The sequence below is a fragment of the Phoenix dactylifera genome, chromosome 3 (assembly GCF_051530095.1).
Source record: "Phoenix dactylifera cultivar Ajwa chromosome 3, Ajwa_hap1_PhDact_Kaust_v1.1, whole genome shotgun sequence".
Classification (NCBI taxonomy): Eukaryota; Viridiplantae; Streptophyta; class Magnoliopsida; order Arecales; family Arecaceae; genus Phoenix; species Phoenix dactylifera.
In genome coordinates, this window is record NC_143192.1 from 37,370,751 (window position 1) to 37,397,967 (window position 27,217).

A 27,217-nucleotide genomic window follows, 5' to 3' on the forward strand; every position below is an offset into this window, starting at 1 on the left:
AAGCGTTGCTAAAAAGCGTCGCTAAAAACTGATCTTTTACGACGCTTTCTGAAAGCATCGGAAAAAACTTTTTTCACTCAGGTATCGCCGACACTTCTGCGACGCTTTGTTTAGCGTCAGTCTAACTTTAGCTGATGCTTATAAGCATCGGTAAAGATCATAAAAAACGTCGGAAAATCTTCTTTTTCTTGTAATGAATCTAAGGGTGTATTCAACAGCTCCACCAACCCATTGTGAAGAGAAGGAAACTTGGCAAAGAAGAGAAGAGCAATCTACAAAGTGATAATTATTTTATACTCTCTTCTTTTTGTGCATATTTGTTATATTTGCTCATTTAAGAGCTTTAAACTTTTTTTCTATTATTCTTTGTAAGGTTTGTTGGTGAGCCCATAAAACCAACGGTGAGGGTTTGTTGGTGAGCCCGTAAAACTAACATAGGTTTTTTGTGATCCCGGAAAACCAAAATGTAGAGATTTTTGGATTGTGAGCCTCAAAAATAATCCAATTATAATCCGCGGGATTATAGTGAATTCCCAAGGAGACGCTTGGGGAGTGGATGTAGGTGCTTAGGAGAGCACCGAACCACTATACTTCTTGTGTGTTTGTATTGTGTTTTTACTTAACTCCACTACACGCATTTAATTAATATTAGCTTAACCACTCACTCATCAACTAACTTAATTAAGGGATTGAAAATTTTGTAAAACCAATTCACCCCCCCCCCCCTCTTGGCTTGTCACCTTGGGCAACAGACGGATAAGGCGAGTAGACGATGCTTCAAAGCAAAGCATCGTCGGGGGCCATTCCCTCCCCTCCCCCCCAACCCGGCGCCAACACAAATATAAAATCTAATTCCCCTAAACCCTAACCCCTGCAGCCAGCCGCCCCTCAACCCGCGCCCCCCCTCCACCTCCCCCACACCCCCCGCGGGCGATCCCTAACCCCTCCTTCTCCTCCCTAACCCAAATCCAACAAATCCCTCTCTCTCCGTCGCTCGCTTTCAAAAGCGATAACCCCTTCAGCCGCCGCACCCCCCTCTCACCCCCCCCCCCCAAAAAAAAATCCCTAACCCCCTCCAGATTCAAGAAGCCATCTCCTCAAATCCCTCTCTTCCCTCCCCATTTCCGCCCTCCTCTGCCTCTATTGCTCTTCCTTCCTCTCCATCACCACAAGCGGCGGCCTCGTCCTCGGCTCATCCTCGACCCCCCTCCTCTTTTCCCCACTTCTCTTTGTGGCGTCGAGAAACAGTGCATAGGGAACGTCTCTGGCGATGATGCCTTCGCCCGCCTCTTCGCCGCTGTCGAAGAGGCACCTAGGGCACCCCTCTACACTGAAAACCCCTCTCCGGCCATCGCCGAAGTCCTCTCTCTTCTCTTCTCGGGCGTAGTAGGAATGAAGCGTCCTGTCCTCCGCTCCCAAATCAAAGCGGAACACGAGCAAGACACCGCCCTCTCCATCCAATCGCTTCGAGCCTTCAACTCGGTTCGCTCAATAAAACCCAAGAAAAGAACAAAAATGGTGATGCCCCTCCCTTCCTCTCTTATCTCTTTTTATTTCCCTTCAATATCTTCACCTATACCTATGCTTCTCTTTCTTTTTCTATAAAAAAAATAAAATAGCATATATATTTTTATGTTTTGAAATAATAATAGAGCACCGAGGCTGTGAACCTGAAGGCCTACCCATTGGCGGACGCCCAGCTGACGATAACCATATTGGATCTCATCCAGCAAGCAGCCAACTATAAACAGCTCAAGAAGGGCGCCAATGAAGGTTTCCAATCCCAATCGTCTCTCTTTACTTTAAACCCTCTTAAGTAATTCCAATCCTCGCATTCGTTTATGCTGAAATTATCTTGTGTGCAGCTACCAAGACTTTGAATAGGGGTATTTCGGAGTTCGTCGTGGTGGCGGCCGACACGGAGCCACAAGAAATTCTACTCCACCTTCCTCACCGCTGTCCTCCTCGCTTGCAACGGATGCGGTGGTTAATTCAGATCGCAGTGTTCTTGTCTCTGAGCTGTTTGGCCTTTTCTCCCTTCTAGTTGATGCTGTCCGTCTTGGTTTTACCCACTATAGTTGTCTTCCCTATTAAGTAGTTGTATCACAATCACAGAACTACTCTTCAGATATCTCTGTTGTAAATATTTTGCTGTAAACATTGTTCTTGCAATAAAATTTTTGGGTGGCTTGTTTCAGCCTCCCTTTAGTTCAAAAAAAAAAGAAAAAATATTTGTGGGTTTTGCAATGCACCATATCTAAACCACGGATGCAATATTTAAAACAAAAATTAAATATATTTTTTTTAAAAAAAAATATTTCTAACGACGCTTTAAAGAGTCGCTAAAAACACCCTTTAGCAATGCTTTTCGTAAGCGTCGGCAATTCTTTTTTCCACTCTGACATAGCCGACACTTTTAAAAGCGTCAGAAGAAGTTATTGACGTTTAAAGGCGTCGGTAAAAGCCTTAAAAAGCATCGCCAAATCTTGTTTTTCTTGTAGTGTAACCAAGGAGGATCACACTCTACTAAAAACTCTTCCTTCCACATTGTTGCTTCTCTATCTGACTTAGGCTTGGGCGGGTCTCCCATTAGAAACTCTCTTGCAAGCCACCTTTGGAGGAGATCCACTTCTCTACACCTCGGCTAGTCTGCTCAACTCGGCTCTAGCTGACCTTAGGGTTGTTCGAGTTGCACCATGACCTTAGTCCTGAATTATAGAATTGTTGAAGCATGATGCACTTATAGCTTGCTTTGGACATTTCAAATGTTTATAAAGAGGCAAATAGTACTGCTAATTGGATAATATCTTGCATGGCTCGCCAATGTTACGAATTTTGCCATGTGCCCTTACTGTTCATTTTTTAAATATTTTATTTTTGGATTCCCATCTATCCATCTTTTATTGATAGTAGTTTGTATCTACTATTATAGGATTGATAGAGCATGATGCGCTTATTGCTTGCACTATGGAAAAAATAGTTATTTCTGACACCCAACTGCCGACACTAGGGAGAAGTATCGGCAATTTGACTAGCACCAAATTTTGCTGACGTTTCTAAATAGCGTCGGAAGATACCGACGGTTTGGTGGGGAGCCTGACTTAGACGACGTTAAAAAGCATCGTCGGAAACCAAAATAGAAATGATGCTTTAGAAAGCGTCGTTGGAGGCCAATTCCTCCAATGACGCTTTAGAAAGCATCGTTGGAGGCCGATTCCTCCGACGACGCTTTAGAAAGTGTCATCAGAGGCCAAGGCCTTAATTCTCCTCCAAAACAACGCTTTAAAAAGCGTTGTCAGAGACCATTCTCCATCCCCATCGCCAAAATACCCCCTCCCCAATGATGCTTTAAAAAGCATCATCGGAGATCCATTCTCCATCCCCATCGCCAAAACACCCCCTCCCCAACGACGCTTTAAAAAGTGTCATCGGAGATCCATTCTCTCCCCCTCCCCCCCCCCAATCTCCTCTCCTTACAAATCCCTAACCCCTTCCCCTTCTCTCTTTGAGCCCTTGGCCCTTGACACCCCTGCATGTTCCAGGTGGTCTCCCCGATCAGCTCTCAGGAACGCGCGACGCCATCACCTTCTCCAACTCACCTCTCTCTCCCGTCCTCCCCTGCTCCGCCTTTTTCTCCGCTCCGCCCTCCGCGGCGGCGAAGGATGAAGAGGTGGCGCACTCGCCTCCGATCGATTTCCTCTTCTTCTTTTGATTCAATGCTGGAGGTGTCCGTCAAGAAGACGATATCGGAGAACCCCATCGCCATCTACTCCAAGACTTGGCGCTCGTGAGTTCTGATTTCTCTCTCTAATGATGTCATTGATTCGCTTACATTTTGGTTGATGGGGAATGGAGATTTTCGAAGGAGGTTAAGTCGCTCTTCAAGAGGATTGGAGTGGACTCCCTCGTCATAGAACTTGATCATCTTGGTGAGTTCTTGTTCTTGTTTATTGAATCTTTTCTTGTAGTCCTTCATATTGGTTTCTTGATAGTTTGCTCATTGATTTTCGTTTAATTTGAATCGGATTAGTGGTTGGAATTTTCTTAAACTATATAGGGGTTGTTGTTATATTTATTGGTCAGGATGGAACATGTGATATGATTTGTTTATGATGTTTTGGATCTGTTGCATCGTGAAACAGTTGTTGTGTTGATTGTAAAATTCAGGTTCGATTGGTACTCAGGAGGAGGTCTCCTCCTCGATCTGGAGGATGTAGGCGATAGGGTCCTGGAACATGCCCAGGGTAGGGTGGCACTCAGGAGCCAGGGGGAGGAATTTCAGCCATTGAGGAACCTCCGTGGGAGGGGGAGGTGGGGGCGGCATCCAAGCTCCACCGCTGGAAACCCCGGTATCCTGATTTATTGAGCTTGCTAAAAAGGAAGGCGCCACGGCGCTGGAAGAATGACCTTTAAAAAAATCTTTTTAAATATATTTTTTTAAAAAAATAATTATAACGATGCTTTAAAGCATAGTTATAATTATTTTTTTACAAAAACTAGTGATTAAAAGCTGACGCTTTAAAGCGTCGCTAATTGCGCAACGTGTATAAGCGTCGGCTTTAGTGGCCAAAAAGTGTCGCTAAAACCGACCCTTTAGCGACGTTTTCCAAAAGTATCGGAAATTTTTTTTCCCACTCCCACCTATCTTACGCTTTTGCGACGCTTTAGAAAGCGTCGGCGGAAAAATTACCGATGCTTATAAGCATCGGTATAGGCTTTAAAAAGAGCCAGAAAAAAAATAATTTTTAGTGTTGCTATTGACATCTCATTTATTTATAGAGAAGATAATAGTACTATTGATTGGATAGAATCTTATATGGCTAACCAACATTATGAGTTTTATTATATTACCTTTTTTTGTTTATTTTTTAAATATTTATTTTTTTATTCATATGTATGTATCTATCACTATGTAGTCTAATTCAATGCATCCGCTAAATTTAAAAAAAAATGGCAAAAAAATCTGGCACAGGAGCTAATTAACTATGGATAACCATTATTTTATTAATTTTGAGACGGAAGCCCTTCCATTTCTTATTACAACGATACCCATAGCCAAAATAAACACGCAGAAAAGAAAGATTGAGTGGCGCGGTACGCGAACTACGACGAGGAGGGGCTTCAACCGGGCTGTTGCAGATCTAGGAGTCAACTAAGGGTGTCCACCACCTCCACTCCCGTATCCAGACCCATAGCCGGAACCATAGCCAGACCCAGAACCTGACCCAGAGCCCGAGCCGCCGCCGCCGCCTCCGCCGCTTCCGTAGCCCCCTCCATGGGCACCACCCCCCTGGCCGTACCCTGAGCCACTGCCGGATCCATAACCCGATCCACTTCCGCTTCCATTCCCTCCGCCGGAGCCGCCGCCACCTCCACCACCTCCACCGCTTCCATAGCCTCCACCGTGGGCTCCACCGGCGCCATATCCAGAGCCAGACCCGTACCCGCTTCCGGACCCATAGCCAGATCCGCTACCTCCACCTTCACCGCCTCCGCCACCGCCGCCTCCACCTCTTCCGTACCCACCGCCATGAGTCCCGGATCCACCTCCTTCACCATAACCGGAGCCGGAACCATAGCCTGAACCGGAGCCGTTTCCAGAGCCCCCACCTCCCCCACCGCCTTCTCCGCCACCACCACCTCCACCTGAAGATGTCAAGGCTCGGCCTGCCTCGGAGAGGCCGATGCTCAGCAAAACTATGAAGGAAAGAGCAACAAGCTTAGTCTTAGCCATGGTTGTTAGGATGAGATCGGGAAGTGAGGAATGAGGTGTGGGCTGGAGGGGAGGACGGCATGGGTATTTATAGAGTTGCATGCATGAAGGACTCCAAGGCTTGCTAACCTTCCTCATGCGAAACCAGTAGAGTGTGGTAATTGACCAGCGCTACCCTTCGCTAGCTTATGGCTTGGTAGGTGATTAGATCGCGTATTTTCTCCGAGTTTTTTCTAAACCAAGGTGCTGGTATTCCCCGGTTTTCTACTCGGCAGGCCGACGTGCCCGCATTGTTGACAATATTAACCAAAGTTTTGTTACCGGCGACTCCGCTGCCGAACTACATGCATTGTGGTGGGACGTCCGTCAGTAAAATCCGCTGACTTGGGTCTTGGCGTTAGGTGGCAGCCAAAGTAAATCCAAAACAGGGTTGCGACGGGTCAATTTGCGGCGTTTAGTGGCCATCAGTCAAGAAAACGATAATTATTATATCTTTTAGTTGGCGATCGTAAACAACAAGGTCCCGATATTACCAATCAACGGACAAAGTATTCGATAAATCATTGTTATATATGTAGAGGTTTGCTTAAAAAAGAATTAGAAATACAAGATTCGGAGGAACTCTAGTTTCTGCAATGAGCTGGAATGGGCAAATAATTACCATTGCAAATGAGACGGATACAATATGATTTCAAGAGAGAAAGTAAATTTGTGATTTTTGGTTTCCTAAAATACTCCTATTTTCAGATTTCTCCTCTCAATTAATAAATCTGTCTAAACCCAGACAGAAGAAACCTCTACTTCCATGGCTGCAAGAATTTACTACAAAATCCTCTCCCCTACCCCCTATGTCTTGCCCCAACCCATCATGTGCATGACTTGCTTGCCTCGCATGCCGAGGTAATCGGATTATTTTGATTTACTAACGTAGGTGGGTCTCCTTTCTCTTCTTCTTCTTCAGAAAAAAGAGAAAAAAACATTGGGATCTGTTGGGGAAAAAATGGACCACCCCACAAATACAATCAGAGCACCCGAATCTAACGACAGGCGCGACCCCGGCAAGCATGATCTCGGCATGCACGACCTCGGCAGGTATGATCTCAGAAGGACGAGCTCAAAAAACCGACCTCATAAGGTCGAGCTCAGAAGGCCGAGCTCAGAACGCATGAGCTTAGAAGGCTGACCTCAGAAGGCCGAGCTCCGAAGGAATGAGCTTAGAAAGCTGACCTCAGAAGGCTGAGCTCAGAAGACCGAGCTCAGAAGGCCGAGCTCAGAACGCATGAGCTCAGAAAGTTGACCTCAAAAGGCCGAGCTTAGAATACCGAGCTCAGAAGGCCGAGCTCAGAAAGCATGAGCTCAGAAGGCCGAGCTCAGAAGGCCGACCTCAAAAGGCCGATCTCAGAAGGCCGAGCTCAAAAAGCATGAGCTCAGAAGGCCGACGTAATAAGGCCGAGCTTAGAAGCCTGAGTTCAGAAGGCCGACCTCATAAGGCATGAGCTCAGAAGGCCGACCTCAGAAGGGCAATCTTAGAAGGCCGACCTCAAAAGGCATGAGCTCAGAAGGCCGACCTCAGAAGGGCGATTTTAGAAGGCCGAGCTCAAAAGGCATAAGCTCCGAAGGCCGACCTCATAAGGCCGAGCTCAGAAGACTGACCTCAGAAGGTCGAGCTCAGAAGGCCAACTCCAGAAGGCTGAGCTCAGGAGGCCAACTCCAAAAGGCCGAGCTCAGATGGCCAACTCCAGAAGGCCGATCTCATCGTCCACATGCTGCGGCCATGCCCTACAGCAGCTTCACAACATCATGCTTGGCTTGCCGACCACGTTACAACATATCAACCAGGGACCATATCCTGCTACGACTGTCAATGCCTCATCATTTTCAAGAACGGACTGCACCATGTACCACAAGCAAGCTCTAGCTACACGCCATCCCTACTTATGATGGGAACGGGCCATACCTCCACCACCTGGACACCTCTACAGAGACTATAAATAGCCTTGTAAGGTAAAATAAAAGAGACTTTTGGGGGGGACCAAATATACCTCCCCTCTAACTTGAACGTCAGAGGGCCTTCACCGGAACTCCATCGGTGAGGCTTTATGCAGGTACATCGCCATGTAGGAGGTCGCCTCTGTCCTCTCCTTCCACACTCCGTCAACTCCTCCGACTCCTCCGGCATGGTCACCCTTGGGCAGATTTGAACCACAACATATTTGGCACTAGAGGAAGGACCCGAGTCGTGATCATGAGATTAAGGAGCAGAGGAGCCTCTAATGCCTCCAGGCATTGTGCGCCAAGTCCTAGTCGCTCGATCCAGAATCCACCACCGATATGGTAGGTCCCAGCTGTGGAGAAGAAGAAGAAGAGAACGATGGGAATGAAATATTTTATTCAAACCTCTCTTTGGGTGAAAGAAAACCCATGCACGTAGGACTCTTCTTCGGGCGAGAGTTAACCCAAACACCACTTCTACTCTCACGCTGCCTTTTCCTTCGCTCGTTCTCTCATTTATGGATCGATCCCTTGACAACTGACTAGCAAAATAAAAGGTTGTCACGTCGGCACTCGAGTTCCTCTCCCTCCCACATCTTCCGTCTAAATCGAATGTTTTCCTCGAGGTGGGGACTCTCTTCTTCCTCCCCATTCTGCATGCCGTCCCGCTCCCCCCATCTTTGCAACAGAATCTTCGACGAAGACACAGCTCCCTTGCAACGGACACCTTCTCTGCATGCCTAGGACTCCGTCCAATGCCATGAGCTAGCGGAGGTTGGGTCTTCGAACTGGTTGCGGTCTGGTGGGTTCAGAGGCTATATCACGATGCCTCCGGCAGATCAAGCTCCGCGGATCCACCCTGAACAGTTAGACATGTTAGTGCAACAAGTCCAAATGCTCACTACGGCCGTTCAAGGCCTGTCACAAGTAAGAGACCAGCATATACTCCCTCTTCATAGGTGTAAGTCCTCAGAACGGCGCTCGCGACGTCGCTCTCCTGCAGAGCGTCGTCATCACCGAAGCTTCCACCGAGATCAGAAGGCAGAGCTCAGCAGGCAGAGCGCAGAAGGCCAACCTCAGAAGGCCGAGCGCAGAACGCCTCCATAGAAGGCCGGTGCTGAGCCAAGTCTTGAGGGACTTTGAAGCTTGGGAGCTATTAAAATGTCTCTAAAAGGCACAGAACGCCACTTAGGCTTTAAATAATTTCAATATTTTACCTATTTTCAAGTTAGAGAATGCAAAAGACGACCTACGGGTATCTCTATCTCCAACATCGTCCTACTCCGAGTAGGGACGCACGATCGCCAACAAACGAGGCCCGTTTTCTGTATGTATCTCCGATAATGCCCCGACCAAGCTCAGATGCCCCGACCAAGCTCGGAATGCCCCGACCAAGCTCGGATGCCGGACCAAGTTCGGATGCCTCGACAAAGTTTGGGATGCTCGACCAAGTTCGGATGCCCGACTAAGTTCGGATGCCCCGACCAAGTTTGGATGCCTCGACCAAGCTCGGGATGCCCCAACCAGCTCGGGATGCCCCGACCAAGTTTTGGATGCCCGACCAAGTTTCGGATGTCCGACCAAGTTCCGGATGCCCGACCAAGCTCGGATTCCCGACCAAGTTCGGATGCCCCGACCAAGCTCGGGATGCCTCGATCAAGATCCGAATGCCCGACCATGCTCGGATGCCCGACCAAGCTCGGGATGCCTGACCAAGTTCGGATGCTCCAACCAAGATCGGGATGCCTCGACCAAGATCTGGATGACCCGCTGAGTCGACCGCGAGCTAAAGCTCCCTCGACCTCGGAAACTACTCGACGATGCCCTGACCAAGCTCGAGACGCCATTTCGACACCTTTTGATGCCTTTCGACGACATTCGACATCTTTCAACGCTATTTGACGCTTCCTATAACAACGCACCCCGATCTAAGTGGGAGCAACCTGCTGAGTCAACCACAAGCCAAAGAAGACCACTGAAGTCGACCTCGGAGCACGGTTGCTTAGCTCGGCTTGGACAGCTTAGCTGAAGGCCGTTAGCTCCGACTGCACGAGAGGTACACCCTACTTGGCACATACATCTTCATAGATATTTGGCTATATTACAGAACGATCGACGATTGGACTACTTCCTTCGTTCGAGGCGAAAAGTAGCTCAAACTCGAAAGTCGGAGGGTAGTGTTGGAGAAAAAATGGACCACCCCACAAATACAATTAGAGCATTCGAATTTGACGACAAGCGTGACCCCGGCAAGCATGATCTCGGCGTGCACGACCTCGACAGGCATGACCTCAGAAGGCCGAGCTCAGAAAACTGACCTCATAAGGCCGAGCTCAGAAGGTCGAGCTTAGAAAGCATGAGCTCCGAAAGCTAACCTCAGAATGTTGAGCTCAGAAGGCCGAGCTCAGAAGGCATGAGCTCAGAAGGCATGAGCTCCGAAGACCGAGCTCCGAAGGCTGACCTCAGAAGGCCGAGCTCAGAAAGCCGAGCTCAAAAGGCTGACCTCAAAAGGCCGGGCTCAGAAGGCATGAGCTCAAAAGGCCGAGCTCAAAAAGCATGAGTTCAGAACGCTGACCTCAGAAGGCATGAGCTCCGAATACCGACCTCAGAAGGCCGAGCTCAGAAGGCCAACTCTAGAAAGCCGAGCTCAGACGGCCAACTCTAGAAGGCCGACCTTGTCATCTACATGCTGCGGCCATGCCCTGCAGTAGCTTCACAACATCATGCTTGGCTTGTCGGTCATGTTACGATATATCAACCAAGGACCATACCCTTCTACGACTGTCAACGCCTCACCGTTTCCAAGAATGGACTGCACCGTGTGCCACAAGTAAGCTCTGGCTACACGCCATCCCCACTCATGATGGAAACGGGACATATCTCCACCACCTGAACACCTCCACAGGAACTATAAATAGCCCTGTAAGGTAACATAAAGAGACTTTTGGGCTGGACCAAATATGCCTCCCTCTAACTTGAGCGTCGGAGGGCCCTCATTGGAACCCCACCGCTGAGGCTTTGTACAAGTACATCGCCGCGTAGGAGATGGCCTCCGTCCTCTCCTTCCATACTCCGGCAGCTCCTTCGACTCCTCCGGCATGGTCACCCTCGAGCCAGATTTGAACCACAACAGGATCCACTAGGTCAACTGATGATATAATTTATCCATATCACCTTTGGATTTAGCTACTCTGAGTTGTGCGTTGGCTGCATTGAGAGATCGAAGCGGATCTCAAGCTACTTTGGGCACTTCTTTTTCATTTTTAGTTTTTGAGAAAACAACTGCCAAAACAACCATCTTAAGGGATAGTTTTTCAAAAGCATTTATTAGTACTATGCTATCAAAAAAAAAAAAAAGTTATAAGTGGTAGAATTTTTTATCCTTGTTAACAAATTGAACAAAGCCAAGTACTTCAATTAATATGAGAAAAATCGGTTGGTTTAAGGCACAACAGTTGAGAGGCTTGTGGGCTTGTCATACCTATAGGGTAGACTGACTTTAACTAAATATGTAAAAGTGTTGAAAAATTTATTATACCGACAGAGATGCAGTAACATAGTGAATAATATGTAAGTCAAAACTCAAAATGAAAAAATAAACATTTGGATAGATTCTTATGAATTCGTTTTTTGGAATAACCTGGAGGATTATTCAAGTTCATATATCCGAAGATATCCTTAGACTGGTTATCCTTTATTTACTTCAAAGGAAAGGTAGAACCCTATGTAAGTCAAAACCCATGAAGAAACATTTGAATTGACCCTTATGGATTCGTTTTTTGGAATATTTTGGAGGATTATTCAAGTTCATATATATGGTGATATCTGGAGACTGGATTATCTTTTATTTACATCAAAGGAAAGGCCAAACCCTATTCTTAGGAGAGCCCCAAATATTTGTTAATTTTCTACACTACAACCAAACACATATTGTTTCTTATCTAACAGTTAAACTAAAGAAGATAAAGTTCTTGAAATAATTATTTCTCTTAATGTAGATATTAGGTGCGTAATTAATGATTCAACTCATCAATCTCACTTGTGACCGACTTGCTTTAACCATATTTGGAGTTGGCATAAATAAATTTAGGTCATAAATGGTTCAATTTGTTGAGACTTGTTTATTAAATAGGTTGAATTTTTTTTGATCCATTTAAGCTATTTTAACCTTTTAATAATTGAATTAGGTCATCGTTCGATCTATTTAACTCTGTTCAAAAACTACTTAACTGATGCGTTCAATTTAATCCGACATGCTTAACCTATTTAAGTTTATTAATTTAATCTGTTAAAATCTATTTAATTTGTTAAATTCACTGAGATTTGTTTAGTCGGATTAGGTTCCCAATTTAACAAACAAATTAGGTGCAAATCTGAATTTTTAACTTGTTTAATGAAGTAGACGGTCGACAAATTTGGATCCATTATGCATCCAGCTCAACTCGACCCGGTCCGGTTGCCACCCATAGTAGATTGGATTGGACCGGTTGCCACCCATAGTAGATTGGATTACCTTTTTAACGTGACTGTACATAGTCCTCAACCTTGTTCAAAGGCGATACCCAATCTCGAATTATAGCCTATCAGTTCTCTCTCAAACAAAAAGAGGTTGATTGCAAACTATATTAAACTCCAACATCACATGGGAGGGAGAAACCGCCTTGCGAGAAGTGTCCAATTTTAATAACTCATGCCTAGTTTCTTATATAGCTAACCAATATCATCAGTTTTGTTATGCGACCTTTTTTTAATTTATTTTTTAAATATTTTATTTTTTGGATTCTCACGTATATATCGATCCATATAGAGTTTAATTTAATGCATCCGCGAAAATTTTAAAAAAAAATGGCACAGGAGCTAAGTATTGATAACCATTTTTTTAAATTATGAGACAGAAGCACTTTCATTTTTTATTACAACAACACCCATAACCAAAATTAACACGCAGATAAGAAGGATTGAATGACGCGGTACGCCAACTACGACAAGGAAGGGCTTCAAGCGGACGGTTGCGGATCTAGGAGTTAATTAACGGTGTCCACCACCACCACTCCCATATCCAGACCCATAGCCAGACCCAGAACCAGACCCAGAGCCCGAGCCACCGCCGCCGCCACCGCCGCTTCCGTAGCCCCCTCCATGGGCACCACTGCCCTGGCCGTACCCTGAGCCACTGCCGGATCCATAGCCCGATCCACTTCCACTTCCATTCCCTCCACCGGAGCCGCCGCCACCTCCACCACCTCCACCGCTTCCATATTCTCCACCGTGCGCTCCGCCGGCGCCATATCCAGAGCCAGACCCGTACCCGCTTCCTGACCCATAGCCAGATCCGCTACCTCCCCCTTCACCGCCTCCGCCACCTCCGCCACTACCATACCCTCCACCATGAGCACCACCGGCCCCATATCCGGAGCCAGAACCATAGCCGCTCCCAGACCCATAACCAGAGCCGCTACCTCCCCCTTCACCGCCTCCGCCACCGCCGCCTCCACCTCTTCCGTACCCACCACCATGAGCCCCGGATCCACCTCCTTCGCCATAACCGGAGCCGGAACCATAGCCTGAACCGGAGCCGTTTCCAGAGCCACCACCTCCCCCACCGCCTTCTCCGCCACCACCACCTCCACCTGAAGATGTCAAGGCTCGGCCTGCCTCGGAGAGGCCGATGCTCAGCAAAACTATGAAGGAAAGAGCAACAAGCTTAGTCTTAGCCATGGTTGTTAGGATGAGATCGGGAAGTGAGGAATGAGGTGTGGGCTGGAGGGGAGGACGGCATGGGTATTTATAGAGCCGCATGCATGAACGACTCCATGGCATGCAAACCTTACGTGGTTCCTTATGCGAAACCAGTAGAGTGTGGTAATTGACCAGCGGTATTCTTCGCTAGCTTCTGGCTTGGTAGGTGATTAGATCGCGGATTTTCTCCGAGTTTTTTCTAAACCAAAGTTTTGTTACCGGCGACTCCACTGCCGAACCACATGCATGTGGTGGGACGTCCGTCGGTAAAATCCGCTGACTTGGGTCTGGAGAAATAAAACGTCAGAGCTCTCTGGGAAAAAAAGAAATGCAAGTTCTCGAAGAGGACATAGTAGTTGGTATAAAACGTCATCCATAATTTTCATTTTATTCAGCTCGACAAATATCGAGAGGCCAATTAATGTGCTTAATTAGCGACGCCATGGTGGAAAGTGCAAGAAGCTTCGAACGAGCCACAGAAGGAGAGTAGGTAGAATGAGTTGTATGCCAGAGAGGACGAAGACCTTGGTATTTGTGGAGTTGGATGCACGACTCTGAAGACATGCAAGTGTCCCAGCTCCTTTATTTGCTTTATTTACGCAGCGAGGATAAGGCTTATTGTTTCGAAACGAGAAAGGGGAGTAGTAGAATGTTATCATTTGACCAGCGTCATTTAAATTTTTCCATTGCTTTTCTTTGGTATATTATGGACGGGTGGGTTTACTCCAAGCTGTTGCCAGAACAAGCTGGCCGTGGTTTCTAGTGGCAGGCCCCGTGTGCGGACTTACGTGCCTCAAATATTGACAAAATTGCGCGACCACCTTTGCTTAATGGGTTAATCGCCGGGTGGTTTTGTTTCAACTTTTCGATGAATTGGTGGGTTGGAGGTCGTCCGCTTTAGTGGAAAACAAGGAGCATTGGAGTAACCAAACTGCCGCGGAACGGCTTGCGGATATTAGCTATAGAACGGTGAGATGAATCAATGAAAAACTCTGAACTGGATGTCACCTACCTGCTCTGGCAAAGTGCTAGTCGAAAACATGCAGGACGCCCCTCACAAGTATTTTTGAGGCTTAGTTTCCGCGTTGATTCTAGAAAAATAGAAATTTTAGTTTTTTTTTTCCATCAACTATGAGGACGGCCTCTGCAACTAGGATCATAATAAGCAAACAAGCAGCATCCGTCCGGGTCAATGAAAAATCAGCCAGCCAAACAGTCTTCCACGGTTTTGATGGGTATGGTAATTAGCAAGCATGAGCATTGCCTTGCGTCTTGCTGCAATGCCTTTTCTCCATACAGTAGAGATGTTTGCAAAAGAAGTTTGTAATATCATTACAAAATTGGAAGACTGCAATTTGTTTAGTAACTCTTACCCTAGTCTTCCTGTACAAGTCGGAAATGAACCGTCAACGCTTTCCATTTTCTGCTTGGTCCCTTATGCAGTTTTTATTCTTATTTGTCATGTATTTTACACGCAATTATGATGGGTTTTGTTTTTTGTTTTTTGCACGGTTATCCCTGTTTGTAGACATATAGAGATGTATCTGGTATTAAAAGGAAATAGGTCATTGAAACCAATACAATGGAATAAAATTTTAAGTCCGTGCGAGACATAAAATGGCAGATAATCAAAGGAAGAACCTTATAAATGTGGCAATTTATATAAAGGTGGCAATTTATGATCGAACCACCAGCACTACAACAAAAATGGTTTTTGCCGACTCCATATCGTATCTAGCGTCGGCGATTTTTTTTCTTGCGACAGTAACCGCCGACGCTTCTAAGAAGCGTCGGTAAAAAATGTTCCGCCGACGCTTTTTTTTAGCGTCGGCGTATAAGGTTCATTACCGACGCTTATAAGAGTCGGAATATTTATTTCCGACGCTTATAAGCATCGGCATAACGGAGAAATACGACGATGCTTATAAGCATCGTCGGACTTCATCCCTTCCACAAAAAAAATCGATCGTCCCTCCGCATCCCTAAATCCCTAGCTAGCTCACGCCGACCTACTCTTCCCTCCTCAACCCTTTTCACCGATCTCAGCCATTCCCCTCCGCCGAGCGACCCCAAATCGCGTTCCTCCACCGCATCTCCTTCCCCTCCTCCCCCTCTCCGTTGGCCTCCTCTCCGTGGGCATCTTCCTCCTCCTCCGCCGCAGAGCACTCACGCGGCGTTTGAAGTTTGGAGCCGGCAAGGACAGGGACAAGGCCAGGTTTGGGATCTTCTTCTCTTGCTTCGATCTTTAAATTCTGGATGTTTTGGATTTTCTTTTGTTTTTATAATCAGATTGTTTAGGGATTTTGTTCTAGTTTCTCTTGTTTCATGAATTTATAATCTGATCATTAAATTCATTTATCCGTTATAGGAGGAGTTTGTAAGATTCTACTCTCCTGGAAGGGGGCCGATCAGCGTACGAGTCTTTGTAGGTCTTGAGCATCGATCCTCACTGCTGAAGGAATCCTTGGCCAATCTCGCCCTCCTGTCACTCATCCTCACTGCTCAACACCCATTCGACAGAAAGACTCAACCGCACACGGAAATTAAAGTAGCACCCCCTCACACTAGGTGGGAAACTGCGAATTTTAAAAAGCATGTTCGTTACATTTAATAGGTTTTTATTACTATTGGGTTGCTCTGCTGTTGAATTTTCCTACTCCTTGGTCTACTTTAAGCTTCATTAATCGGGCAACTGCTGCATCCTGTTATCTAATTTTGCAAACCCATCAGCGATTTTTTTATTTAGGGGTACAAAATGATACTAATGCAAGGAAGTTTGTCATGTTTCTGATTATGCAATGCTCCAGATTTAGGCCATACCTACCTGGTATATCTCGTCAACAAGACTCTCTTAATCTGGGCACAAAAATTATGGAAAACTTTATAATTATCAAATTAATAAATATCTACCCCCTGTGTGCATGCACTGCTCTTTCGCCTGATTGTTCAAATGTATTTCTGAATAACACTATTCAAATGTGACCTAACATTGAATTCAAAAACCTCTGGACACTCTAAATTCCAGGCAGAGCTCTAGTTCACATCCTAATCTGGTTGCGACCATGCAGTACCAGGACAGATTTGTTATGGATGCAGGTATGAATGACAATCTGACATGTCATAATGTCCTTCCAAAAAACAAAGGTCAACCTGCCATGTCATAATATGAATAAGGTTAGGTTATGCCTGGGCACTAAAGAAGAAATGCTGTGTCTGCAAGGACATGCAAGTGAGGACTTTGGCAAAGCTTATACTAGGTAACAAAATGCCTCGAGGAAAACAATTCAGAGATGAAAACAATTCAGAGATGTAGAGTTCCAGCAGTCTCAGATGGGATCTTCTTCTGCTCAGTCCATGCGATCCCAGCGTCCCCAGCAGCACGAGTCCGAGTCTCAGCGTGAGTTTCAGTCTCAGCACGATCCAGGCTAGGAGATTATGGAAGACTTGCATATCTAGGGTAATTTGATTTAAAGTGCGTATATTGGGTTCATTTACAATTAATTATTTTAATTAATTTGTCACCAACGTTTTAATGGATATTTTATTATTTTTTATAGATGAACAGGGGAGAGTGAGGATGACACGGGGTTCCTCTCGAGCACGGGATGTGTGGTAGCTTCGTGAGGATGAGAAGATAGTCATCGAATGCAACAAACTAGGGCAGCTTATCAAGAGGGCTGGAAGCCTTTTATCTAGTTTTCTAGGATCAGTTGCACGTAGGGGTCAGTTATGTTCGCTCAACTATCATAAGTGGAATGATATGCTTCCTTCTTATAAAGTTGAGCTTCTTAAAGTTGTACAGGTAAAGAATTGAATTTAATATTGTTAATTTGATACCTACTGTATGTTAATTTGCTTACTATTATAATTTTAATTTTTCGATTTAATATTGTTATAACATTCTTTACTTTGATGTAGAAAAAGTTTGTGCTCCCTCCAGAAAGCCATGATTGAGTACTAAAGTCCCTCAACCGCAAATGGAAAGAATATAAGTCGAAGTTGAAGGCCGACTGGAAGCGCGAGGGTATGACAGAGGAGGAGGTTGCTCGTGTTTGTCCTCCTGATGTATACCATCATCAGTGGAGGGAGCTTGTTCACTATTGGTTTTTCGAGAGAGGACAGGTTGTATATTCTCTCTCAATACCTTATATAATGTTTAATATATTTAATATATTACAATGTTTACTTTTTCCGTGGTAGACATATTCTGACATTAGTCGAGCCGCACAAGCATCTCAGACAGTTCCTCACACTTCAGGCTCGAAGAGTTATGCGAGGTTCAGAGCTGAATTCATAAGTTTTGTTGAAACTCTTTGAAATCCTTGTATCATATAGCATGTATCATGATATATAACACTTCCAATAAACTTTTTGTTGTAGATGAAAGACCATGGGAGGAAACCTGGTGAGGTGGAGTTCTATAAGATGACTCACACCCACCGAGATGGCAGCTTTGTCCGAGAGGAGTTGAGAGATATAGTTGTATGTATTTATTAATAATTTGTGCAATGATTTTTTATGTATTTCAATTTTTCAAAAATTAATTTGATTGTTTTTGAGAGATATAGGACAGAGCTACATCCCTTATTTCAGATCGTATCGGAGAGCCATCTTCAATCGGCAACACCAGAGGTGTCGAAGCTCAGGTGTTTACCGAATTGATGGGCTCATAGCGTTATGGTCGAGTGAGGGGTTATGGCGTTGGAGTTACCCCCACTCAGTCTGCAGTGGGTAGATATACTCAAGATGCTAGACAAAGTAGTAGCACTGCAGAGGTTAATGATCTGAAGGCAGAAATACAAGAGTTAAAGCAGAGCCACCAGACAGAGATACAATCTTTGAGCAATCAGATTAATCAGATTACATCTTTATTGCATCAGTTTGTCCCTCTTCAGGTAAATTACTACAGCTACTTGTACATTTTACATAAGTATCATATTTTTTTAAAAAGCTTAAGAAATTTCGTATTCTTAACTTCTTAAGGTTTTTTTATTACAGATTCCTGATACTTTATCTACGCGTAGAGATGGTGACCCCATCGATCCCTGAAGCTTTTATTTTGGAGTTTTATATGTATTTTTTTATGCTTTTCGAAGTACATTGCAAATGTAAATTGACAGTATGAATGTAATTTAACAATATGAATGTTTAGATAAATATGTTTGATTGTGCAATGAGTATAATCTTGTTTAGTGTGTACGCCTCTGATTTTGTAAATAGAGTTTTAAAATGTTTCTTGAATTTTTTTTAAAAAAATAATACGCTAACAATGCTTTAAAGCGTCATTAAAATCACGGACGTTATCAATTAGTGACGCTTTAAAGCGTCGGTAAGTTTCACTTTAACGACGCTTTTAAGCGTTGCTTTTTACCGACGCTTAAAAGCATCGCTAAATATAAATTAGCGACACTTTTATGCATCGCTAAATTGTAAATTACCGACGCTAAAATGCGTCGCTAAGGTCCGACGCTTTTGAAACCGTCGAAAAATTTTTTGTCCATTGTAGCATAGGCAATGCTTTACCGGTACTTTGGAAAGCGTCGGGATGGTTTCTACCGACACTTAAAAGCGTCGCTAATGGCCAAAAAAACCGTCGCTAATGTCCCATTTTTTTTAGTGCAGCCAACCTGTCTTAAGCAGGTTCAGAGATTCTAGTCATAAATGAGTCAACTTTGTTCGATTTTTATTAAAACTCAAATTCTAATTTAGATCTTTGACTCATTTAACTCATTCTAATATGTTCAGCAATAAAAAAAATTCAAGAGTGTAATCCCATGATCTGCAAAAGTTATTATTTATAGGAAGTCTAGCCAAAAAATGCATATGTTTTCCATCAATGTGAGCGATTGAATGGAAAAAAAGGATGCAAATAGGGCTGGCCCAACCCTTAGGCGACTGAAGTGGTCGCCTAAGGCCCCGGCCCAAAGAAGGCCCGCCACAGAAAATACCTCAAAGACAAAATGGAAAGAAAAAAGGCCCTCTGTGAGTTCGCCTTAGGCCAGCCCACTGCTCCTAGATGCTTATCACGGAAATCTTCCAAGATAGATGATGTATGCCACGAAGCCCATGTGCACCGATTTAATGGAGTCTTTAACTTACAAATCACTGAGAAGTGCACATCTTGGGGAAGAATGCTTTGGCAGCATCTTCGCACAAGACATTGGAAATACTACAAAAACCTTTTACCAAGAACTTGAACATAGACACCGAGTGAACCTTTCAATTATAACATCCACCTAGCAGCATATAAATTCCTCATATGAAAGAATTGCAAAGTAACTACTGTAAGAGGAGAAGGAGAAGCCGCAGACATTCTTGTCGATCCTTCTAAACATTTGAGTTGTAACATTGTCTAAGTATTTATAGTGACTGACTAATAGTGGGTGAAAGATGTGGAATAATTTGTATCTTTGGCGTCAGCAACCCATAAAAGTTTTGATGATGGATTCATTGCGGTAGATAGAGTTAGAATTTTTAATACCATAGTTTCAATGGCAAAGTTGCATGCTGCATAGGAAGGACTGAATTATGCTCTATACATATTAGGGGCTTCACAAATTTGTTTTGAGGATGATTCTATGATGGTTGCTCGATGACTTTCTAATCCATCTCTTATCAATAGTGGTTTGTGATGGAAAAAATATTGGCCACCTCAACCTCAGGCCAAACCGACCTCCTTGACCTCGAACATAATCCGTGGAGAATGACTTTGACCTAGGCCGAATAGCCAAGATACCCCCGGCCGAAGAGCCAAAAAGCCAAACAGCCACCAGTCGAGAAGCCAATCAGCCGAGAAGAACAATCAGCACAAATCGACAAGGGCTGACAGTTCTAATAACCGACAACTCTGGCAGCAACCCCTAGTTTTGGTGGCACCACAACTTGTGCCTGACCAACGTTACATGCCGCCCATACGGACTGGCTCGTGTGGCGCGGCCGTACTACCAGTCGTCACCTGGCCATATGTGCACGCCACATCAGCCCAAGTCACAACAAAAGAGCTCACCTATATAATAGGATAGCCAGGGTACCTCAAGCATAGAGGTAATACACTAACCACAGAGGATCACACTCTGCTAAAATCTCTTCGTTCCACATTATTGCTTCTCTATTCTGACTTAGGCTTAGAAGGGTCTTCCGTTAGAAACTCTCTGTCAAGCGAACTTTTTGCAAGCCACCTTTGGAGGAGATTCACTTCTCCACACCTCGGTCAGTCTGCTTAACTCTTCTCCAGCTAACCTTAGGGTCGTTCGAGTTGCACCATGACCTTAGTCCTGAATTACAGAATTGTTGGAGCATGATGCACTTATTTCTTGCTTTTGACATTTCAAATGTTTATCAAAAGGCGAATAATACTGCTGATTGGATAATATCTTGTATAGCTCGCCAATATTACAAGTTTTGCCATGTGCCCTTATTGTACATTTTTAAATATTTTATTTTTGTATTCCCATGGATCCATCTTTTATTGATAGTAGTTTGTATCTATTATTATAGGATTAATGGAGCATGATGTGCTTATTGCTTGAAAAATAGTTATTTCCGACACCCAACTGCCGATGCTAGGGAGAAGCATCCGCAATTTGACTGGCGCACCAAATTTTGCCGATGCTTCTAAATAGTGTCAGAAGATATCGACGGTTTGGTGGGGAGCGTGACTTAGAGCGTCGTTGGAAACTAAAATAGAAACGATGCTTTAGAAAGCGTCGTCGAAAGCCGATTCCTCGTACGACGCTTTAGAAAGCATCGTCAGAGGCCAAGGCTTTAATTCCCTCCCAAAATAATGCTTTAAAAAGCATCACCGGAGACCCATTCTTCATCCCCATTGCCAAAACACCTCCTCCCCAACGATGCTTTAAAAAGCGTCGTCAGAGACCCATTCTTCCTCCCCCCCCCCCCCCTCCTCTCCTTACAAATCGCTAACCCCCTCCCCTTCTCTCTCCAAGCCCTTGGCCCTCCTCAACCCCAGCTGCCGCCCCTCCTCTCCTTACAAATCCCTAACCCCCTCTCCTCCTCTCTCCGAGCCCTTGGCCCTCGACACCCCCGCATGTTCCAGGCGGTCTCCCCAACCAGCTCTCAAGAATGTAGCTCTCTCCTCGGCTCTCAAGAATGGGCAACGCCATCACCTTCTCCAACTCGCCTCTCTCTCCCCTCCTCCCGTGCTCCACCCTTTGCTCCGCTCCGCCCTCGACGGCGGCGAAGGATGAAGAGGTGGCGCACTTGCCTCCGATCGATCTCCTCTTCTTCTTTTGATTCGATGCTGGAGGTGTCCATCAAGAAGACGATATCAATGAACCCCATCGTCGTCTACTCCAAGACTTGGTGCTCATGAGTTCTGATTTCTCTCTCTGTCGATTGATTCACTTACATTTTGGTTAATGGGGAATGGAGGTTTTCGAAGGAGGTCAAGCTGCTCTTCAAGAGGATTGGAGTGGAGTTCCTCATCATAGAACTTGATCATGTTGGTGAATTCTTATCCTTATTTATTGAATCTTTTCTCGTAAACCTTCATATTGATATCTTGATAGTTTTCTCATTGATTTTCGTTTTATTTGAAACGGATTAGTAGTTGGAATTTTTTTGAACCATATAGAGGTTGTTGTTATATTTCTTGGTTGGGATGGAATATGTGATATGATTTGTTTATGATGTTTTGGATCTGTTGCGTCATGAAACAGTTGTTGTGTTGACTGTAAAATTCGGTGTTTGATGGGTACTCATGGGGAGGCCTCCTTCTTGATCTTGAGGATGTAGGTGATGGGGTCCTGGAACACACCCAAGGTAGGGTGGTACTTAGGATCCAAGGGGGATTTCAGCCATTAAGGAACCTCCGCGAGAAGGGGAGGTGGGGCTGGCATCCAAGCTCCACTGCGAAAAACCTTGGTATCCTGATTTGTTGAGCTTGCTAAAAGAAAAGGCGCCCCGGTGCTGGGAGAATGACCTGTAAAAAAAAAAATTAAATATATTTTTTTAAAAAATAATTATAACGATGCTTTAAAGCATGGTTATAATTATTTTTTTATAAAAACCAGCGGTTAAAAGCCGACACTTTAAAGCATCGCTAACTGCGTGGCGCGTATAAGCGTCGGCTTTAGTCGCTAAAAAGCGTCGCTAAAACTGACCCTTTAGCGACGTTTTCCAAAAGCGTCGGAAATTTTTTTCCACTCCCACCTATCTTACGCTGGTATCCTGATTTGTTGAGCTTGCTAAAAAGAAAGGCGCCACGGTGCTGGAAGAATGACCTTTAAAAAAATATTTTTAAATATTTTTTTAAAAAAATAATTATAACGATGCTTTAAAGCATAGTTATAATTATTTTTTTACAAAAACTAGTGATTAAAAGCCTACCTATCTTACGCTTTTGCGACGCTTTAGAAAGCATCGGCAGAAAAATTACCGACGCTCATAAGCGTCGGTATAAGCTTTAAAAAGCACCCAAAAGAAAAAAATAATTTTTAGTGTTGCTATTGACATCTCATATATTTATAGAGAAGGTATTGTTTATTGGATAGAATCTTATATGGCTAACTAACATTATGAGTTTTATTATATTATTTTTTTTGTTTATTTTTTAAATATTTATTTTTTTTATTCATATGTATGTATCTATCACTATGTAGTTTAATTCAATGCATCCGCTAAATTTAAAAAAAAGGGCAAAAAAATCTGGCACAGGTGCTGATTAACTATTGATCACCATTATTTTTTTAATTTTGAGACGGAAGCCCTTCCATTTTTTATTACAACGATACCCATAACCAAAATAAACACAGAGGAAAGAAAGATAAGAGTGGCGCGGTGCGCGAACTACGAGGAGGAGGGGCTTCAACCGGGCTGTTGCAGATCTAGGAGTCAACTAAGGGTGTGCACCACCTCCCCTCCCGTATCCAGACCCATAGCCGGAACCATAGCCAGACCCAGAACCTGACCCAGAGCCCGAGCCGCCGCCGCCGCCTCCGCCGCTTCCGTAGCCCCCTCCATGGGCACCACCCCCCTGGCCGTACCCTGAGCCACTGCCGGATCCATAACCCGATCCACTTCCGCTTCCATTCCCTCCGCCGGAACCGCCGCCACCTCCACCACCTCCACCGCTTCCATAGCCTCCACCGTGGGCTCCACCGGCGCCATATCCAGAGCCAGACCCGTACCCGCTTCCGGACCCATAGCCAGATCCGCTACCTCCACCTTCACCGCCTCCGCCACCGCCGCCTCCACCTCTTCCGTACCCACCACCATGAGCCCCGGATCCACCTCCTTCACCATAACCGGAGCCGGAACCATAGCCTGAACCGGAGCCGTTTCCAGAGCCACCACCTCCCCCACCGCCTTCTCCGCCACCACCACCTCCACCTGAAGATGTCAAGGCTCGGCCTGCCTCGGAGAGGCCGATGCTCAGCAAAACTATGAAGGAAAGAGCAACAAGCTTAGTCTTAGCCATGGTTGTTAGGATGAGATCGGGAAGTGAGGAATGAGGTGTGGGCTGGAGGGGAGGACGGCATGGGTATTTATAGAGTTGCATGCATGAAGGACTCCAAGGCTTGCTAACCTTCCTCATGCGAAACCAGTAGAGTGTGGTAATTGACCAGCGCTATCCTTCGCTAGCTTCTGACTGATTAGATCGCGGATTTTCTCCGAGTTTTTCCTAAACCAAGGTGCTGGTATTCTCCGGTTTTCTACTCGGCAGGCCGACGTGCCTGCATTGTTGACAATATTAACCAAAGTTTTGTTACCGGCGGCTCCACTGCCGAACTACATGCATTTGGTGGGACGGAGCGTTGACGTCCGCCGGTAAAAGCCGCTGAATTGGGTCTGAGCGCTAGGTGGCAGCCAAAGTAAAGTCCAAAACAGGGTTGGGAAGGGTCAAGTTGCCGCGTTTAGTAGCCATTAGTCAAGAAAACGATACTTATTATATCTTTTAGTTGACGATCGTAAACAACGAGATCCCGAAATTACCGATCAATCGACAAAGTACTTGATGAAGCATTGTTATATATGGAGAGGTTTTCTTAAAAGAGAATTAGAAAGACAAAATTCCGAGTACTTTTTGCTGGTGATCTTTGAATGAGATCCGCTTCTCCGCACCTCGGCCAGCGTTATTGGGGGAAGAAAGAGTATTGGATAGAGAAGAAGAGGTATAAAACAGAAAAGTGTTTTTTTATTGTTCTAAAACAAGGGAAAACAGAGAGAGTTATTTCCACCCCTGAACTCAACACTAATAATGCCTCTTTAAAGGCTTACAATCTACAAACTCTCTAATCAATCAGATAACTACATCAAAACAGAAACTAAAGGGATAAGCCCCATCTAAAAACAAACTATCTAAGAATTTTACTACTACTAAAACTCTTCCGAAACTCGATAAACATCACTTGATATCTTGCTGAAAATTTCTGAATCAATCTTCAACACTCCTCTTTGATTAAAAATTGTACACACCAAGCTTCAATTTGAGATATGCATGTTTCTCACATGGGAGAGATTTTGTGAATATATGTCACCTGTCCATTCGTGCCACAAAATTTCAGAACTATCAAATTAACAACTTGCAACTAAGTCTCAAATGAAATAAAACCGAATGTCAATATGTTTCGTTCTTCCATGAAATGTAGAATTTTTGGTCATCGAAATTGTTGACTTGTTGTCATAGAAAATTTCATTTACTTCTCTTGGTTCTTGATGTAGATCAGCAAGAATTCTTCTTAACCACACGGCTTGAGAAGAGGTTGTTGCCACATATTCAGCCTCTAATGAAACAATGCCGTTGTTGCTTGTTTCCGAGGTAGCTAGCTCTCTATCAGCTGAGATGAGGTTATTGCATAACTTCATAGGTCGGATATTATTTTCGAAGAGTGGAAGATTTGATCACATATCTGAGCGAGACATGGTCATTATGGAGCATGTCATTCAAGGAATTCCCTTGAATCTTCCAGCTATGATGATCAGGCAGATGCGAGAGGCCATATGCAAATCGAGAGTTTCTTTACCCTATGGTATGATACTCACCTTGATATTCAGGCAGCATGACATCTCTGTGGAGGGAGAGATATCCAGACATCTACTATTTACTGACACCTACACTGCACGGTCCCTAGTTCGCATGGGTTATGAGAAGGTGGACGGATAGTGGGTGCGTGGAGGAGCAGGAATAGATGCACCAGAGGGTGATGCACCAGAGATTGGAGATTCTATCCCTGAGGCTGAGGTACCTGCGGATCATCCTACAGCACCTTCAGAGGCTGAACCTTCATCATCCACACCTACGGGATATACAGAGAAGTTTTTGTAGTAGGATGACTGAGCTTGTGTCAGCTTAGGTGAGGACTCTCTCTGATGATATAATGCGCAGGATGGATAGTATGACTGCTGAGATTAGAAGCCTTAGAGACGAGGTGACAACATTAGAGAGAGAGAGAGGGAGGCTCATGGTCCATCTATGCCTCGAGCAGCTGAGTCAGAGGTTTCGGCACAGAGTCATACAGCTCACCGAGGTCCATGACAGACTCAGTCCCATCAGGCCAGACCTCCCCTCACCACCTATGCTAGGAGGATGAGGACTAGATCACAGCCATTAGATTTTTCCTAGGCCCGATGTTAGCACTACAAGAGGCCATTATGATTAGTACCTAGGATTTATCTAGTTCTCATATGCATTTTGCTTTGTTGATGTACTTTGCACCTTAATTGAAGAACACTGTAATTTTGGCATTAGTATACTACAATGCCTCATTTTGATCAATGAAATTTAAATTTTATCGTTTATTGTCTCTATTGCTATACACTCTTTAATTTGATGATAACAAAAAGGGGAAGAAGTAAGAAAAGAAAGAAGTTGCGATATAGGGTAAGGGAGAAATAAGTTTGCAAATTATAGGAAGAGAGATGATATTCACTTAAGGGGGAGCAATATGTAACAATAAAAATTTTCAAAACAAGAAAATCTGAATTTTCTATCAAAATTTCTGAATTTGGCACATACTTCTCATGCCTCGATACATAACTCAAAACATTTGCTTTATCTCAAATTTTTGAAGTTTTATTTTTAATAAAATACAAAAGAAAGGGGCAGAAAAATCAAAAGGTCAAATTGGCAATATTTGGATGAAAGAGGGAGAGCCTTCACCTTCAAATTTGAAAAGCTGAAATTCAGCAACTTAAGCTCCTTATAAAACAAAAACCCCTTATCTTAATATAAGTGTCAATCTACTCATTCTCAATGTTTTGTAATCATCAAAAAGGGGAAGATTGAGGATGATAATGCTATTTCGATGATTAACACAACCATTCAGGGAATATCAAATTGATAATACGGTTTAATGTGATACATCACTAATGAATACGACACCCTCGATACATTCAAAATATATTAAGAGAATGAGATAAAATTTGTAGTAGAAAAGGGATAGAGAACTCTTAATTCTAATTCAACCAAGTTTCAAGTAAAATATACTCTTAATAGCAAAACAGTGATTTTCACTGTTAAGGGTATACACTCAAAATTTACTTGAAATATGTCTCATTGTTTATATGAAATAGTCTAACCTTAAGATGCAGAAAAATGTAGATTGAGTCGATCCCAAGCTAAGTGGAGTCGACCCTGGCACACCATGGAACCATCTGGCATATCCCTGCAAAAATGGCAAAGATAAATAGTAAGTCAACCCCATTTACCCTTGAACCAACCCCAGGTGAGGAGCCAACCCCAAATAATCTTGAGCTGACCCCAGCTTGAAGCTTCAAGAAAACAACTCTCTGGAATTCACTGAGAGGGCCGAC

General features: G+C 44.4%; 3 protein-coding genes across 3 annotated transcripts; all 3 read right to left on the reverse strand.

Annotated features, from left to right (window-relative positions):
- Positions 1-4,976: 4,976 nt before the first annotated feature.
- On the reverse strand, positions 4,977-5,760 carry LOC103711695 (uncharacterized). The gene has a single exon (XM_008797936.5). It carries the CDS (start codon positions 5,732-5,734, stop codon positions 5,153-5,155), a length of 582 nt encoding a protein of 193 aa, XP_008796158.4. The 5' UTR covers positions 5,735-5,760; the 3' UTR covers positions 4,977-5,152.
- A 6,809-nt stretch (positions 5,761-12,569) lies between these two features.
- LOC103699082 (uncharacterized) lies at positions 12,570-13,457 on the reverse strand. Its single transcript, XM_008781129.6, has one exon. The coding sequence runs from the start codon at positions 13,421-13,423 to the stop codon at positions 12,734-12,736; it is 690 nt and encodes a 229-aa protein (XP_008779351.4). The 5' UTR covers positions 13,424-13,457; the 3' UTR covers positions 12,570-12,733.
- Positions 13,458-23,149: 9,692 nt separating this feature from the next.
- On the reverse strand, positions 23,150-23,935 carry LOC120104420 (uncharacterized). The gene has a single exon (XM_039115553.3). The coding sequence runs from the start codon at positions 23,880-23,882 to the stop codon at positions 23,301-23,303; it is 582 nt and encodes a 193-aa protein (XP_038971481.3). The 5' UTR covers positions 23,883-23,935; the 3' UTR covers positions 23,150-23,300.
- Between the last annotated feature and the right edge of the window lie 3,282 nt (positions 23,936-27,217).

Excerpts from the sequence above, each read along its gene's own strand:
- LOC103711695 (XM_008797936.5), bottom strand. The coding sequence starts at position 5,734 with ATGGCTAAGACTAAGCTTGTTGCTCTTTCCTTCATAGTTTTGCTGAGC.
- LOC103699082 (XM_008781129.6), bottom strand. The coding sequence starts at position 13,423 with ATGGCTAAGACTAAGCTTGTTGCTCTTTCCTTCATAGTTTTGCTGAGC.
- LOC120104420 (XM_039115553.3), bottom strand. The coding sequence starts at position 23,882 with ATGGCTAAGACTAAGCTTGTTGCTCTTTCCTTCATAGTTTTGCTGAGC.